The sequence below is a fragment of the Zootoca vivipara genome, chromosome 3, assembly GCF_965207765.1.
Source record: "Zootoca vivipara chromosome 3, rZooViv2.hap1.1, whole genome shotgun sequence".
Taxonomy (NCBI): Eukaryota; Metazoa; Chordata; class Lepidosauria; order Squamata; family Lacertidae; genus Zootoca; species Zootoca vivipara.
The window spans coordinates 26,628,118-26,645,756 of NC_142586.1; the positions used below are offsets into that span (position 1 = coordinate 26,628,118).

General features: G+C 40.5%; 1 protein-coding gene across 1 annotated transcript; it reads left to right on the plus strand.

The window, feature by feature from the left end:
• Positions 1-48: 48 nt before the first annotated feature.
• CPSF3 (cleavage and polyadenylation specific factor 3) lies at positions 49-15,533 on the plus strand. The gene is made up of 18 exons (XM_035109875.3): positions 49-250; positions 3,271-3,334; positions 4,013-4,110; positions 4,331-4,459; positions 4,664-4,841; positions 5,965-6,054; positions 7,056-7,206; positions 7,346-7,521; positions 7,890-8,048; positions 8,888-9,034; positions 9,624-9,776; positions 10,475-10,583; positions 10,864-10,962; positions 11,222-11,316; positions 11,723-11,810; positions 13,379-13,448; positions 14,173-14,269; positions 15,330-15,533. Exons 1-18 carry the CDS (start codon positions 180-182, stop codon positions 15,432-15,434), a joined length of 2,079 nt encoding a protein of 692 aa, XP_034965766.1. The 5' UTR covers positions 49-179; the 3' UTR covers positions 15,435-15,533.
• Positions 15,534-17,639: the final 2,106 nt, after the last annotated feature.

Sequence of the window (17,639 nt, forward strand, 5' to 3'; positions counted from 1 at the left end):
TCTGCCTCTTCCGCTCTAGGACTTTTCGAAGCCTATGCTTTTTAGCGCAGACACTATGGTGCGGAAGTGAGGGAGAGGGACGCTCACTTTCCGGCTGCGCGAGCGAGGCTGTGTGGACGAAGTACAGGTGCCGGCGAGGGCCAAACCGAGAGGGCGCGCCGTGCCTCTTCCTCGCGGAGATGGCGGCGAGGAGAAGGACCGAGGCGTTCATCCCGGCCGAGGAGAGCGACCAGCTGTTGATTCGGCCCCTGTGAGTGGCTGGGACGGTCTCGCGCGGGCTGTTCCGCGCGCTGCCGCGGCCTTCGGCTGACCAACCGCCCTTGCTGCGCGCGTGCTCGGACTCTCTCTGCCTCCTCGCGCGCAGAGCTTAAAGGGCTCCCGTGTCTGCCTCTGCAAACCCTCACGAAAGCATTTCTCTCCTATATAGAGGGGGGGGAATGATATCTTCAATCCTAGGCTGTGAACCAATAATTGCCTAACAGTATCATGTTCTGGATGAATAAAACCTCTGAGAGTATCTATTATCTATATCTATCTATATCTGTATGCGAGTCAGGAAGGTTTGGGGCATCACATGGCAGGGGACAGATCTCAAACAAGGACGTTCCCAGCGTGTTTGCACTCCTGTCTCAGTGATGCCACCGACACTGTCTTGGTTGAGTCCACAGAATGGAAGATGGCACGATCCCCAAGAACGGTGGTCTGCAGGGAGCTGGCTTCAGGCACCAGACCAACTCTTCATTACAAAGATGTCTGCAAGCAAGACATGAGGAAGGCTGGCAACATCAACCCTTGCAGATGACTGCACAGTGCCTGGAGAAGAGACAGACAAGTTGTGTGTCTACAGTAGCAACCAAAGGAGGAAGGCAGACATACAGTACATACATACATACACAGAGAAGAAACGCCATGATGCATCTACAGCAGCATAACCAAATGTTTATATCTGCCCCTGCTGTAGCAAAACATGTCTCTCCCATTTAGTGTATTGGTCTCTACAGCCACAGCAGGCTCTGTAACTCTCCAATGGTTTGATTCACTCTCAAAGGCACACTCAGATGCCAGCAACAAACATATACAGTGGTACTTCTACTTACGAATTTAACATATACAGTAGATATATACACACACATAGGGGTTTTATTTATCCCAAACATGATGTTGTTAAGGAATTATTGGTTCACAGTCCAGGGTTGAAGCTTTATGGGGGATCATGGTTGGGGTCAGGAGATGGTCCCTTGATTGTTTGGATTCTCTCTGTGTTTTTGAATGAGATACTCTGTCAAGCCTTGGGTAGGTTAAATGAATGAGGGAGCACTTTTAGAGACGGCAGAGAACTGTTAGTTGGTTGAGAGCCCACATTGAGAGTACAGAAGCTCTATGGGGATCTGATGTGGGGTAACTGGCCTTCTCCCTAGTAGCAGTTGCCTGCCTTGTGCCTCCAGTTATTGTCAGTTTGCATTTTTGTAAATAAAGACAATACAGTACTACAAAGACTGTCAGCTTCCAGTGGTCTCTTAGAGGAAGTAAACTCAATGCTACTGGAATTTCACCCCCATCCATGGATTCAGCATTTCTGTTTTCGGGCAAATGCCTCATGAGACAAAGGTGTCAATAGGAATTTGTGTTTTCTTTCATTCACAGCAATGAGAATCCTTTCAGGCTGTCAGGTATTGGAAGCCTGTCGTCAGAAATGTTATGGTTATGTCTGGACATGAGACATTGAGACATGCCCTCACAGGTCCCCCGCCCCCACTGCATAGCTCTGTGTATCTCTCATCTTATTAAATGCTGCGTCACCACCATTTTGTGGGCTCGGTAGATCTAGTGCAGGCACCCCCAAACTGCAGCCCTCCAGATGTTTTGGCCTGCAACTCCCATGATAATAATAATAATTTATTATTTATACCCCGCCCATCTGGCTGGGCTTCCCCAGCCACTCTGGGCGGCTTCCAACAGAAGTATTAAAATAAAATAATCTATTAAACATTAAAAGCTTCCCTAAACAGGGCTGCCTTCAGATGTCCAACCAGCCTTTCTTTTCTCACCAACTTTCTGATCTCTGATATACTCCTCAGCAGCTTGTACAATTTCTGGCCATTACCGTAGAAACTTTCATTCTAGCTGGCTAAGTGAAATGGTTGAAGTATCATTGATTTCATGGCAGGATTACCTTATCATCTTTTGTCTAGACAAGGCCTTAGCTTCAACAGCTCAAAGGAAGCTCATGCTTAATTTTTAATCCATCATCTCCCTTAATCATTTCTCTTTCACTGTTTTCCAACAAGGAGCCTTTTATCTTTTAAAGGTGACCTACAATCCTTGTTTCTAGACATATGACCTTTCATTCATCTGTATTAATTTAATGTACGTCTGAACAAGCCTGTTTCACTGTGATCCTGGATTTGTTTAATCATCTCTGCTACTTTATTTAGTTACACCATAGACATACATGAAGCTAGAATAAAAATTGTGACTTGTTTACTTTAAATACCACATTCTGTATCTGGCTTCTAAATGACCATTTTCCTAGTTGCCTGGATATTCTGCAGGAAACCAGGCAGGAAACCTACTTGAAATTGGAGGTGTGTTGGTTCTTTTGCTTTAGGACTCAGCAGAAGCAAAAAATGTCTAGGCTTAGTGTGTATGGACAGGTGTCCATGAAATTTGTTTTAGACTAGCTGACCCCTGTAGCTATATTTGCAACTCTGTTTTGTTCCATCTTACATTCTGCAAAATCTCTAGAAATCTCTTTGAAAATGAGTGCAGATGTTGAACTGGGTTCCTAGTTGAAATTCACAATATGAATGAACCTGGGCAAGCCTTGGACTTGCATGCTCTCTCAGTTGTGAGGAGGTGATCAGAATATTTTGCTTCAATTGTTAACTAACTGCTTTTAATGTTATGCCCAACCATGTATAAACTGTGGTTAGTCTTGTATACATTTTACTACGGTAAGTTATTTCAAAATGTGGGCTAAATAGTAGGCTTGATTGAAGGAACAATAGTTCAAGATTAGCTGCAGTTTGGGGTTCAGATGTATTGCTAAAAACAAGCATGAAAGCTTCCATTCTCCTTGGGGAGCACATGAGCCCAAGGCTTGTGCAGGGTTGTTTACATAATGCTAAACCATAGTTTAGCATTACATCCAAATCAGGCCATGGAATTAAACCAAAGACATCACTTTGCTTGGTCAGTTACATATAGTTGTTTTTATACCAGTGGGTGGTTGATTGTTTTTTGTAATTTGTCACAACTTTCTTTTCACAGAGGTGCAGGGCAGGAAGTAGGAAGATCATGCATTATTCTGGAATTTAAAGGAAGGAAGATAATGGTAATCATTGATCTAAGTTATTTATTAACGTTTTGTCAGAGTAGACACATCTTTGACAGTAAATATTCAAAGCATTCTACCACTGCAAACCTCTTAAGGATTGCCTTCTTGCATATGAGCCTCTTCTGGCTCTCTCCTTTTATTGTTTCACACACACAAACACTATCTGAACTTTGATGAGTTGGGATGGACATGGGACTTTTTCATTTTCAGTGCCCAGACTGAGGAAAGTCCTCCCCAGAAGTTTTGTAGGGCTACCACATTGCTCATTTTTCAGCAGTGGCATAACGTTGGTTGCCAACACCTGGGGCAGGCATGTGCCAGGCCAGCCCTCACCGCCGACACTCTCATAGTGGCAGTGCAGGGATGTACTGAGCTGACATGGAAACTTCCTGTGCAATTACACCTAGCCACGTGATGAGAGGATTTCCAGAGTTGTGTTCCTTTTATGGAGCATTGCCAATAATGCTGGTTGCTCCCCCACCCATTTCCTTCAAATGAGAGGAGAAACATTTGGGTTACACCTAAGATCATATGCTTTTAAATATTTGAAATATCAAGATGCCACATAAACTTTACTGTTTTGATGTAAAAGAGCAAGCATCATTGTATAACTATGTGTTAATACTATATGCTAGGTGCTTGTAGAAATACAATCATTGGTCATCTTTTTTTTAGCTTGATTGCGGAATCCACCCTGGCCTAGAAGGAATGGATGCACTTCCATATATCGATCTGATAGACCCAGCTGAAATTGATCTCCTCTTGATTAGTCAGTAAGTGATGTGTTGCTCAATGCCGAAGGCTGGGAGGCATTTTGCGTTTTTATTTTAAAATGCTGAGACTCTGTAACAGATTTGTTAAGCTTTGCTGATGTTGAAGTGTTAAGTGTTAGCTGTTTTGTTACTTGATCTTTTGTTGAAACAACAAATTATCTAGCTGCATGCCATGGTATTGATATGGCTTGATTCTGAAATATGATCTTGCCTCTTTCAGTTTCCATTTGGATCACTGTGGGGCATTGCCATGGTTTCTGCAGAAGACAAGTTTTAAAGGGAGGACCTTCATGACCCATGCTACAAAAGCAATTTATAGGTGGCTTCTGTCAGATTACGTCAAAGTTAGGTGAGTTCAGCCTCTTACTTGTGGGAGGAAACTTTTGTGAAATGATGCAATAATTTTAACAATGGATGTGTAATATTTTTGCCTGTTGCCTTGTTGCCCTGTAATCTCAAACGCACTTTGTGGCAACCATCTTCTGAGTCCTGCACAATCTTATCTTAAAAAACTGGGGAACAGGATGACATTTTGCCTTACTATTTTATACAGCAATATATCAGCAGACGACATGCTGTATACGGAGACAGACTTGGAAGAAAGCATGGACAAAATAGAAACTATCAACTTCCATGAAGTGAAAGAGGTGGCGGGAATCAAGTTCTGGTGTTACCACGCAGGCCACGTTCTGGGAGCAGCCATGTTTATGATTGAAATAGCTGGAGTGAAGGTATTTCTTTAGCACGCTAGATAATCCAAGTAGGCTTGTTATCAGTGGGCCTTTATTTATATTAGTTTACCTCTTCAGTGTGTTTTGTGGGTATAGGATTTATTCACAGTCACATTTCCATTAAACCTGTCACATTAAAGATACATGGTGTAAGCCAGAGGTAGGGAACCTTGGAACTGGGCCCCTCCAGTCCTCTCTGCCTGGCCTTTGAGACTCATTTGGCCACACACCCAGCCCTCACTGACCCTTTTCCATGGCCTCATTGGGTGCTTTAGCTTGGTGGGAATGCGTGATAATACCTCTTGCTGGCTGAAACTTTGATAATGCCTCTTGCTTGCCTGGATGGAGGGTGAAGAAGCTTTTGTGTGTTTATGTGTGTTTATTCTATATGTGTGTGCGCCTGAATTTTGTACAACTGGAATGTAGTCTATGACACATCAATTGTGAAGGACTACGTTTTTGGAAATGGGTATTTTCAGTTCTTCCCAAGGACCTATTAATCCACACAATAACAGGTTTAAACACTGCAACCTTTTATTATTACAGGATAAAAAGATTAGCACATACTCGGGCTCTCAGCAGAAGTAATCTTAGCATCAGAAGTAGTGATAACAGCAGAATAAGTTCCGCTTTCGCATCTCATTCATTTACAACCTATGGAAACATTACATCCAACTTACTTCACCCTGCTTAAGCAAAGTAGATATTATCAGGCCAATGTGAAGTCAATCCTTAGAGATTCCTTTAATTCCAGTGAGCATATCCTAGATTTTTATGGTTGTTCCACCCACCTTTTGCCTCTGTCCACCACTGGAGTGTGGCCCATTGAGGTTTGCTCACAAGGGAATTGTGGCCCTTGGCTAAAAAAGGTTCTTCACCCCTGGTATAAGCTATTGTTATTGGAAGTTAGGGGTTATCCATCTATAGTGCTCAAGTAGTATGCATGAAATACCAACTTCCCATCATATTTTGTGATACATGCTTCCCCTTAAGCACTTACTGCTTGGTCCATGAAGGACTATGGATGAACCAACAGACATTGACTTAACTTTTATTTACTTTTTACCATGATTTATATTAGTTATTCTGTCTAATTACAATGAACATTGTTTCTTTTTCAAAGCTTTTATACACAGGTGACTTCTCAAGACAAGAAGACAGGCACTTGATGGCAGCTGAGATTCCCAATATTAAACCAGATATTCTTATAATTGTAAGTTTCTTCTCCTATGATAATTTGAAGTGAAAACTCGAATAACATAGAAAGTGTTCACAGTCTTTCTAACTAATGCACTCTGGAAGTGGGCAAATAGTGCAATGTACTTTTTAAAAAAGGAGTGGCTATTTGGTAATTTTATAAAGTATGATCAAAAAGTAATTTTTACAAGTTTGAAAGATTATCCCGTAAATGGCATATGTGTGTATTTGTATGTGTATATATGGGATGAATATGATTTAAGAATATTTTTTGTGGGTGAAATCATAGGGCAGAGTTTATCGTCATACTACAATTCATGAATAATCAATAATCATACAAAATAAGTTGCACACTCTTGTCTTAGAAAATTATGACAATACATCAAAATTTAGCTCTGGTTTATTAAAATCTCATGCTAGACATGTTTGAGATCAGGTATAGTGCCACTGCCATGCTAATTGACACAACTCATTGCATTTTTGATGGTTTGAAGAAGCAATTCCTATTTTTTGAGAAGGACAATCTTGACTTTAAGGAAGAATGGGAATTATTTACAAACTACTTGGACTCCTTGGCAGGTTTTGAATAAACATCCACAATTTATTAGTAGAACATTTGATGGACAATATAGTGATATGTACAATTTATTAACATGCAGAAAATAATATGTATAAACAAATCAGAGAAGGGAACTGAGGGAAGTCCTGAGAGGGTGGGAGAGGAAGGGAGGGGATGGGGGGGAAGGGGAAAATTTACAATTGATTATTGACAATTTGTATTGTTCAACAATTTTTCTTAATAAACATTGAGACAGAGAGAGAGAGAGAGAGAAGCAATTCCTATTTTTGTGAGCAATTGGTCTACATATGTTCTGGAGTGTGGGTGGCAGATCCAGTGGCAGTTTTTAGTAATCCCAAATAGGAATAGTGAGGCTATGACTAGATTGTGGTATAGTCACACTGCCATTCTGGTCATGTGTGTCTCATTATTTTTAATGGTGTGTCTTTTGGCCTTAGGAATCTACCTATGGTACGCACATCCATGAGAAACGCGAGGAGCGGGAGGCGAGATTCTGCAACACTGTACACGATATTGTAAACAGGGGAGGCAGAGGTCTTATTCCTGTGTTTGCTTTGGGAAGAGCACAAGAATTGCTTTTGATTTTAGGTATGTACCTGCACATTACCTCTTTCCAACTTTACATGTTCAGTGAGTCTGAAAAACTATGTCCATCTAAATTATATTTACTGTTCTTAGTTTTCATAATTTGTGTTGTGTGTTGTTGTTGTTTTTTAAAAAAACATAGATGAATACTGGCAAAATCATCCTGAGCTTCATGAGATACCTATATACTACGCTTCCTCTCTGGCAAAGAAATGCATGGCCGTGTATCAGACCTATGTCAATGCCATGAATGATAAAATTCGCAAGCAAATCAACATCAACAACCCATTTGTATTCAAGCACATTAGTAATCTGAAGGTCAGTGTGAATAAATGAAATTTTAATAACATGAATGTATAGAAAGGTTATGAAGAACTATAATTCTGACTTAAAATTGGGCATCAAACCCTTTTCAGAAGAATTCAGTCTACCAGCAGCCCAAACTCTTACCTGGGACTAGCACTAAACGTGCTTCTGATAAGCATCCTTCTGGGATTCATGTATATGGCATCCATTCTTGTTGCCAGAACCCTGCAGAAATACTTTGAGCTCACTAAGGATCCCATAGAGTCCTTTATACATCACTAAAAGACTTTTTGTCCCTGAGAGCAGGGGTAACAGTTAAGGTGGAACACTTTTCTCTGACTTTCATAAAATGGAATAATAATTATTCTTTGTTTACCTAGAGCATGGATCATTTTGATGACATAGGACCAAGTGTTGTAATGGCTTCCCCCGGTATGATGCAGAGTGGTTTATCCAGAGAGTTATTTGAGAGCTGGTGTACTGACAAGAGGAATGGAGTCATCATAGCAGGATACTGTGTGGAAGGAACACTTGCTAAGGTGAGGTATACTTTGACTAGTGGTATATGCTAATACGCAGGGCAGGCAGCTTAAAAGACTTAATTATTTTACCAGGGAATCTGGACTGAATTGGGCTACTGTTTTGGTGTCCCTGTACTTACAGCCTGATGCATACTTCAGTTTGTACCTTTTTTATTCTGAATGAAAGAATACCAAGAAGCTCTGGTATGAAAAATCTCAAAGTTGGAATCCAGTGATGGAATATATCCAGAGGAGATTAGATATGTCACGGTGAATTGCATTAGAATAGGAAAATCACAATATCAGACTATTTTGCTAGATAGAAATGTTGTGTGTTTGTGCTGGGAAGGAATTCTGTATTGAATGTTTTTTACACGTGTATATATTTAGTGTAGGGATGCAGGGGCACTGAGATCTAAACCACCGAGCCTCTTAGGCTTGCCGATCATAAGGTCTGCAGTTCAAAACTGCACGACGGGGTGAGCTCCCGTTGCTCTGACCAGCTCCTGCCAACCTAGCAGTTTGAAAGCATACTGGTGTATGCAGATAAATAGGTACCGCTGCGGTGAGAACGTAAATGGCGTTTCCGTGTGCTTTGGCTTCTGTCATGGTGTCCTGTTGCGCCAGAAGCAGTTTGGCCATGCTGGCCACATGACCTGGAAAGCTGTCTGTGGACAAACACCGGCTCCCGCAGCCTGGAAGTTGAGATGAGCACCACACCCCATTGTCAAATTCAACTGGACTTAACCGTCCAGGGGTCCTTTATTGCCTTTACCTTTATATTTAATGTGTATCTTCATATTAACAAATAAATATTCTGAATGAAATAATATAATGGGTGCATTTTATTGTTGCAGCACATCATGTCTGAACCTGAAGAAATTACAACTATGTCAGGACAGAAACTCCCACTGAAGATGTCCGTGGATTACATCTCTTTCTCTGCACACACAGATTACCAACAAACCAGCGAGTTCATCCGGGCACTGAAACCTCCCCATGTGGTTAGTGTTTATTTTTGTTATTTTCAAGAAGTACAGTTTTGTCAAATCCCAACGCCAGTTCAACAAATTCCATTTTAACTAGCCAGAGGTAAACAGTAATTCAGAGTTGCAGCACCACTCCTTTTCCGTGATAAAGTTTTCGGCCACTGTAAACAGTGTGTAAAGCTTGTAGCTTCTGGAAGAAAATATGTGACTTGCATGTCTAAAATGATTTGGAGGTAAATCAAGCGAACATGAAATGAAAGAAGATAGAAGAAGAGGCGGGAAAATAAAGTGGTTGAAAAAGGGAGAGGAGATGATGTGGGAAAGGGTCAAATAACAATTCAAAGAGAGCTGAGTTCCAAAGAGCTGTGTGGACTTCAGGGATTCTCTCACTTCACCCCCACTGCAGCCCATAGCATTCACTCAAAAAGCTTCTCTGGTTTGTGGGGCTCTCTCAGTCATATACAGGTGTAGGATACAGGCGCATATTGATGACACCACCACTCCTTTTGTTAAGAAGAGCTGTTTCTCCTCCTCCTCCTCCTCTTCCCTAAGCTGCCACCTTCCTGGCAATATTTTGACAGCTAACAATGACTTTTTCATGCAGATATTGGTTCACGGTGAGCAGAATGAAATGGCCAGGCTGAAAGCGGCAGTAATACGTGAATATGAGGATAATGATGAAGTTCACATAGAAGTCCACAATCCTAGAAATACTGAAGCCGTAACGCTAAACTTCAGAGGAGAAAAGCTTGCCAAGGTAAAAAGCTGACGTTTTCTTCATCCTCATAAGCACATTTGCCTTGTCATCAATGGTTATTTCCTTCTTCAAAAATGTATCCAATCCTTGGGAAAGGACAACTCAATGTATTGGATGATGAACACAGCACACAGCTCTTATGTCAGGAAGCATAGGGTACATAACATGTGCTTGCCTTTGTTTAGGAAACTTGTTTTTGCTCTCATCCACAGGCCATTACAGGCTCAGTGTGTTCCCTAATCTGCTGTTGGATATTGCAGGGTTACAGTTGTTTGAAGCTTTGAAATATTTTAACAGCTTCAAATAACATGCATGTGCACACTCTTTGTCTATGAACCCACCCAGGACCACTACTCAGAGAGGTCGGGAGAACTAGTGATTCTGAAAAGGACAAGAATAGGCCAATCATAACGTAGAGAACTATCACATGGGATTATTGGTGGGCTGTCCATTCTGAAGTTGAGGGAGAACATGTGAGTTTGTAAAGAGAGTTTTGTAACTGATGGGTACATTTAAGTCATGCTTGCTGGTAAATTCACCTTGAAATTTTGGTACATGGTCTAGTACACAGTCTGAGAAGGGATGCCGTATTCAGTAGTTCGAATGGGGACAGTTTTTCATCTCCACCCATTTTAAAATATCTATTCTATTTGCAATCCCCGTAGACTTTCTTGATTTTTCTCTCGTGATTTCTCTAGGTTATGGGCTCATTAGCAGATAAGAAACCAGAACAAGGGCAGCGTGTTTCAGGAATACTAGTTAAAAGAAATTTTAACTATCACATACTTGCTCCGTGTGACCTCTCCAGTAAGTAAAAGTGAAAACATTCTTATCCTCGTTTCATTGGTTTGGATCCCTAACTTTCCTTATGTAAACAGTATAGAGTTCCTGTTCACAGAAGGGGCTTTTGCATCATTCTCCTTTCTACTCCTGTGAATGTGCCCCCCCCCAAAAAAATCTGGAATTGGTGGGACAATGCAGCTGGTGGGGAGGTGGGACATGGAGAAACAATCAGGCAGAAATTTACATGAACAGAAGAGCAACTTAGGCTCTAATGTTGTCTTTTTTTGCTTTCATTTTTTTACAGATTACACTGATCTGGCTATGAGCACTGTGACACAAACACAAGCTGTTCCATACACAGGATCTTTCAGTCTGCTTTATTATCAGCTACAAAAACTAACAGGTGCGTAACTGGAGGAAGCCGCTTGAAGTCTCTCCAAAATTATTGGAACTTGCTTGATGAGAAGATAGTAATGGCCATTAAACTGTTGAAACAACATCCAGCACAACCCACTGTGCATCTGGAAGAGATTGTTGGTCACATTTTAGGACCATTTTGAATTCATGAGTTGCAATAGATGGACCCAAGTGGTATGTACTGAGTGTGCCCAAGAAATATTTAAGCAGAGATGCATTTATTGTGGTATTTTATATTTTTGAAGGTGACATAAAAGAAATAGAAGTCCAGGATAAGCCAGCTTTGAAGGTTTTTAAAAACATCACTGTGGTCCAAGAGCCGGGTATGGTGGTGCTGGAGGTAAGGACAGAATAAAGATTTCTGTATAACTGTTGTGATAACAAGCAAGTGGCTTTGAAACAGAGTTGGGCTTCCTGAGGTGAGGGAGGGCTATAATCTTGGTACCCCAACATAGCACGTTAGCTAGCCAAGCCTTTGAAGTCAGTGGGACAAGGGAGCAAGGCCAACAATAATGATGAATGTAGTAGATTTGGCGGACTCATAACACGGCCATTCTAATAGCCTGGTCACAACCATTTTGAACTTTAAAGCTGACATAGTTTCCCTCTTAACCAGAATTTCAAACCAGCTACAAAGCCAAATAAATGTAGAATGGTGAAAACAAAATTGCTTCAAATGGAATTCCAGCAATTTATGTGCTCTTTAATCATGCTTTTCCTTCTCATTCTGCTTTTTCTCCCCCCAGTGGGTAGCAAATCCTGCTAATGATATGTATGCGGACACTGTAAAAACAGTGATCCTGGAAGTTCAGTCCAATCCCAAAATTCAAAAAGGTATTCCCCCCTTTTTTGTATATATTGTATACTTTTAATAGTGTGTGTTTCTGTGAAAATATGTGGACTAATTTATATTGGAGAATACATTTCTGCCAAGCCCAGGGTCCTGAGACACAATCCACTATCCAGCTTCCCATTACTTTTAGCAGGGCTGAAATAAACAGAATTATATAAATTCCTCCTTTAATATTAAACTAGATTTTGAGGCATGTATAATGTAACATTATTAAAGTCAGTTTCATGTGCAAATAGGTATATTAAAACACAGGGACATTCTTCTAAATTAAATAATGTCAATCATAGAACATGTTATTAATCGGAATTCTAACAAATCTGTTCAGAATCTAACGTTCTGGGAAATTAGTCTTCAGAGCAGAAACATACAGTAAGCCCACAACTAACGCAGGGGTTACGTTCTGAAAATCACGCCTAAAGCCAAAATGGGTTCAGTGGTGAGTGGAATTACCAAAGTCATTTCCCCCAGAACCCACCCCCTTTAAAAAAAATTAAAACTTTTGCCGTGCACATAAAGCTGAATGCACACAAGTTAAATGCACATAAAATGTGGGCTCACAGTATTATCTGTAAATGGTACTAGATAAACCTAGTTCCTAAATGTATCAATTGAAGAACAATTATTATTAAAAGTTGAGCTGTTAATAGTTCTCCGGTAAATGCCAATACAGTGGTGCCTCGCTAGACGAATTTAATTCGTTCCAGGGGTCTTTTCTTATAACGAAGAAATTCGTCTAGCGAATCCCATAGGAATGCATTGAATTTTTTTTTTAATTTTTTTTGCCCATAGGAACGCATTAATTGAATTTCAATGCATTCCTATGGGAAACTGCGATTCGCTAGACGAAAACAAATTCGTCTAGCGAGGCAACTTCCGCTAGAAAAAAACTTTCGTTAAGCGAAAATTTCGTTAAGCAGGGCATTCGTTAAGCGAGGCACCACTGTAAGTTGCAACCTCGTTTCATGTTAAGAAACAGAAGCCTGTAGCATCACAAAGCCCATTCGGTGTCTTGCTTGGATACAGATTTCACGCCCACAGGGAGAAGGTGCGTGAGACCTTGTTGGTTCCCTTTCCTCCCCTTTGCCCCTGGAAGAGTGTGGGATGTGGCACTGGTAACCTCAAAAAGAAGGGAGAATCTACAAAAGCCATCTCCCTCCACCTGCCCTCCCCTGCCCCACTGGTGAGCAAGATCTCTCCAATGAATCAAAAGCCTTCCAGGGACAGAAGGAACCCTTCAATTGACAACAAACAGCAAATTCTGGTTTCAGCCCATAAAATGATCATACTTGTCTATAACCTAGTGCATGTCTATGAATCCAATAATTACAGCATGAAGTTCAGGTCCAGCTATTCCCCTCCACGCACACCAGCATGATCTGAATTAGCTAAGCACAACTTAATTTACATAATAATGTACAAGAAACCATTTAGACTTGTAGGATCTCAGTAGTATGTGCCAATATTTTCCTTGTCGCTTAACGCCTGTTATCAGCTACATTATAACAAATGGCAATTACAATGGAATGTAAAATGTATGGGTTTTTTCCAGCTGTGGTACATAAAATTCCTAAAAAAGAAGAGATAGCTGCATATCACAAGAAGATGGAGATTATGCTTCAGTAAGTTATAACATCACATAACCCTCTCTTTCCCACAAAAGATAACTATCATATATTTTAGTACCTTTGTTATTGAACAAAATTATTTTTGGGGCTTGCTCAAAACCTTGTATCTAGATCAGAGGTTATACTGAGAGACCCAACATTTTTTAAGTGTTAAAATCCATCTAATAGTATGGAAATCATTCTAAAAATGTTTGAATTTGGTTCTTTTCTAGAAATTTGTTTGAAACGGAAAGTTAGATTATTAGGCTATGGTCTTATGGAAATCAGTGGGGCTTATTTTTGCAAAAGAGGCTCCTAATGAGGCCAGAGGAACATCGCCCGGCTGTGAAGCGTGAAGGCCGCTCCCTGCAAGGCCCTTTCCATCTGGCCTAGGGGGCGTGGCCCACACTCACCCAGCCCTACTATGTTAAATATGTATTCTGTAGTTGACCTCCTTTGTAATGTTTTATTTTGAAATCTTTAAGATAATATTTTAGTTTTCTGTTTAGTTGCTTTGACAGTATACTCTATATTTGACTTTTTTCAAATTGTTTTATTGATTTATTGATTTAATATACTGTGAACCTCTTTGAGAGTTTTCTTAAAAATATAAAGCGGTATAGAAAATAAATAAATAATAGACACAAAGGATCGCACTGCTAAACAGAAAACACTGTAGTTAAATAGTTATATAATTTGGTGCCATTCTGTTTATTAATGATTAGTCTTCCATTTCTAGGGACATATTTGGAGAAGACTGTGTAAGTGCTAAGGAAGATAATGTACTGAGCATCACTGTGGATGGAAAAACAGCAAATCTTTCGTTGGATACACGGGTATTTATAGCTAAATTTCATGCTGATGTATTGTCTTTTGTGTAGCCAGTGAGATTTATGCTTAGGAATGTATGCAGCGCCTCAGTAGGCTTTCTGAAATCTAGCAGCTAACCATGCTTTTTGGTGACCATTATCAGAATAAACCATTCTTTTCAGAAGATTCCCAATTCATCATAGCGTTTCCACTTTCAACACCTAACGTTTTGGTTAATCACACTTGTTTAGAAGGTAGCATGAAACAGAATGATAAGAGTGATGTAGAATTGTTTCTTAAATTTCTGCCCACTTTCCAACTAAAGCACATAAAGGGACTTGCCATTGTTAATTTTTAAAAGTGTTATGTATAAATTAAATACTCAGAAGGATTACAGTATATTATGTTTCATAAGGAATGCTGGAGATTTGCTGGGTTGTTCCTCTTATATTGGGAGAAGTGAGGAGGGGGGGCAACTTTTGCTGATTCCTCCTTCCCCCTGCAGTCCCTCTCCACTTCTCCCAATATAAGAGAAACAGCCCAACAGATCTCTAACATTTCTTACGTCAGGATGCTGCTGCTGCATTATGACAAACAATGTTCCCTGATAGACATTTTATATGTATAGGTATGAAATAGCCAACCAAGCACCAGTAAATTCAGCATTCATGGCATTCTTTACACCCACCCACCCAGTCAAAGTTCTTGAGGCTGCGTGATCTTAAATGAATTGGACACATTATTGCTAACATAACTCCTAGAATTAATGTGCCTTGTCAGGCTTGCTTAAGGCTGTTAAACTCAATGGGACTAATCAAGAGTAACTGGCTACCTGACTTTGGCTCAGATCCAGAAAGCATTTTAGGCTCAGATGCAGGTGTTTGTGGTAGCCCTTTGAAAGTTTTGACCACATTTCAAAAGTAGTTAAGGGAATTTAAGTCTAAATTTAGTTTGGGTTCATGGAATGAGTTATGTGGGTGGGTGTTTAGATTTTTAAAAATTGTATGGCTTCTATGCAAAGTCTTTTCAAGAAGATCTGAGAAATAAATTAGGGACTTGCAAATTGATTATTTTCTCCTCTTCTAGACTGTTGACCATGAACCAGGATGTGAAGATGATGATGAAACTCTTCGGGAAATGGTGGAGTTAGCTGCACAGCGACTCTACGATGCCATCACCCCTATACAATAAACTGATTGTCCATTGTATATTTTGGGGCCTGTAGAAAAATTGTTACAAATCCGTTTATTCTCGACGTGGTTTTTTAAAAAATAAATGTTCTTTAACAAAGTATGTTTACCTTTTTCTTAGCCATAAAACTGTTTTAGCCCCAAGTGGGCAGATGGCAATAGCAGACTTATTGATATAAGATGGAAATGTATTATAGGAAATGATCCTTTTAATAAGGTCTAGTAAGCAGAAATATGCAACCTCTTATGTGTGTAAGATAACGTCATATTGTAAGAGACAGCTCGTCTGTAACAAAGGAAATGTGTGTATCTTTTTAAAATATATTTAAAAATATGTCTTTTGTTAATGGCCTGATTATAAAACTTACAAAGACTAAAAATCCCAAGTATCTTGTGGAAACTTTAGTCAGCTTCAGAAGCTCCCCTTTTAACTATAGCCCTCTGCACCACGTGGGAATCTGCTCCAAGACGCTAGAAACTATCTCTGATGTGACACCAGAGGTCACAGTTGGATTTCGGGAAAGTCCTAGAATGTGTATGAGAGCATACATACATACATACATACATACATACATACATACATACATATGCACACACCTCTTTAGACCCAATGTGTGTTTTGTTTCTGCAAACTGAGTACACAAGAAGGAGGTGGAAGAGACTTGAGATGGATATTAGAATGAGATTGCTCCATGAAATTCATTGGCAATAAGATTCAGGATGGACAAAAAGGAAAGTACTTCTGCACACAATACTGCCTGCTCTCACACAATATGGGAGTGGCAATGGCTAAGCATAACCTCCAGGAATACAGTATACATCTGAATACCAGTTATTATTTTGAATCATTACCTACCTTTCACCCTAAAGTTCCTTGGGAACATGAATGGGAAAGTGCTATTGCTATTAATGTTGCTAGCATTCTTTATTGCATTTACAGAGGCCCGACTGACCTCAACCATAAGTTAGGCATGTAGTGTCTCCAGTCTCCATTTAAAAAATGATACATACACCAGTTGATTGTAGCGGGGGGGGGGGGAACCCTCATGCTGTGGAATGCTTCCAGCCAATTTGGCAGGTGCCCTGGGAATACTTATCCAGGCAGGCCTATGCAGCCATTTTTAATTTTCTTCAGTAGCCATTAAATGTAATGTTTCTATATTGCTATGCACCACTGTGTCCTTTGAGGAGGGGGTGGTGTATGGGTACTTTTATAAATACAATTTACCTTTACCTTTACTTTTATAAATTTACCTTTACCTTTACTTTTATAAATACAATTTACCTTTCTTCCAAGAAGCTGAAGGTGGCACATGTGATTCTATACCTGGCTCGCTTCATCTAATACAGTAAAGGTAAAGGGACCCCTGACCATTAGGTCCAGTCGTGACCGACTCTAGGGTTGCGCGCTCATCTCGCATTATTGGCCGAGGGAGCCGGCGTATAGCTTCCAGGTCATGTGGCCAGCATGACAAAGCCGCTTCTGGCAAACCAGAGCAGCACACGGAAACGCCGTTTACCTTCCCGCTGTAGCGGTTCCTATTTATCTACTTGCATTTTGACGCGCTTTCGAACTGCTAGGTTGGCAGGAGCTGGGACCAAGCAACGGGAGCTCACCCCGTCACAGGGATTCGAACCGCCGACCTTCTGATCAGCAAGCCCTAGGCTCAGTGGTTTAACCACAGCGCCACCTATATTTTCATGTGCGTATCCAGGATTCTTGGGGGGGAAGCAGCCAAATTTGCTTTTTTTAAGGAAATCAAAGTTGGAAAATCACAGATAAAAATGCCCACATGAACAGGACATTACAGGGGGGCAGGCTTCTGCTGTGTCATAACCTGAAATAATAGAGTGCTTTCAATGCTTTGCAATAATGTTTGTGGATTTAGGGGGGGGCAGGTGCCCCCCACCCCACCCCTTGGCTATGCCCATGTACTGTATATATTTCACTTTTTTCTTGTTGTAAAACACCCTGTGATCTTCAGATTTAAAAGGCAGGATAGAAATTTAATAAACAATACTTGCACAATGAGGTGGCAAAAAAAAGGTTAGTTATGTATGCCACTACTGCGGCCTGTGTTTTGTTAACCCAGAAATGAAAAAGGAGCAAGGTCCCAACTAAAGAATGGCAACTTAAACTGATGGAATATGTGCAGCTTGCAGATCTAACATACTGTATAGAACAAGAACAACATATGTTTAAAGA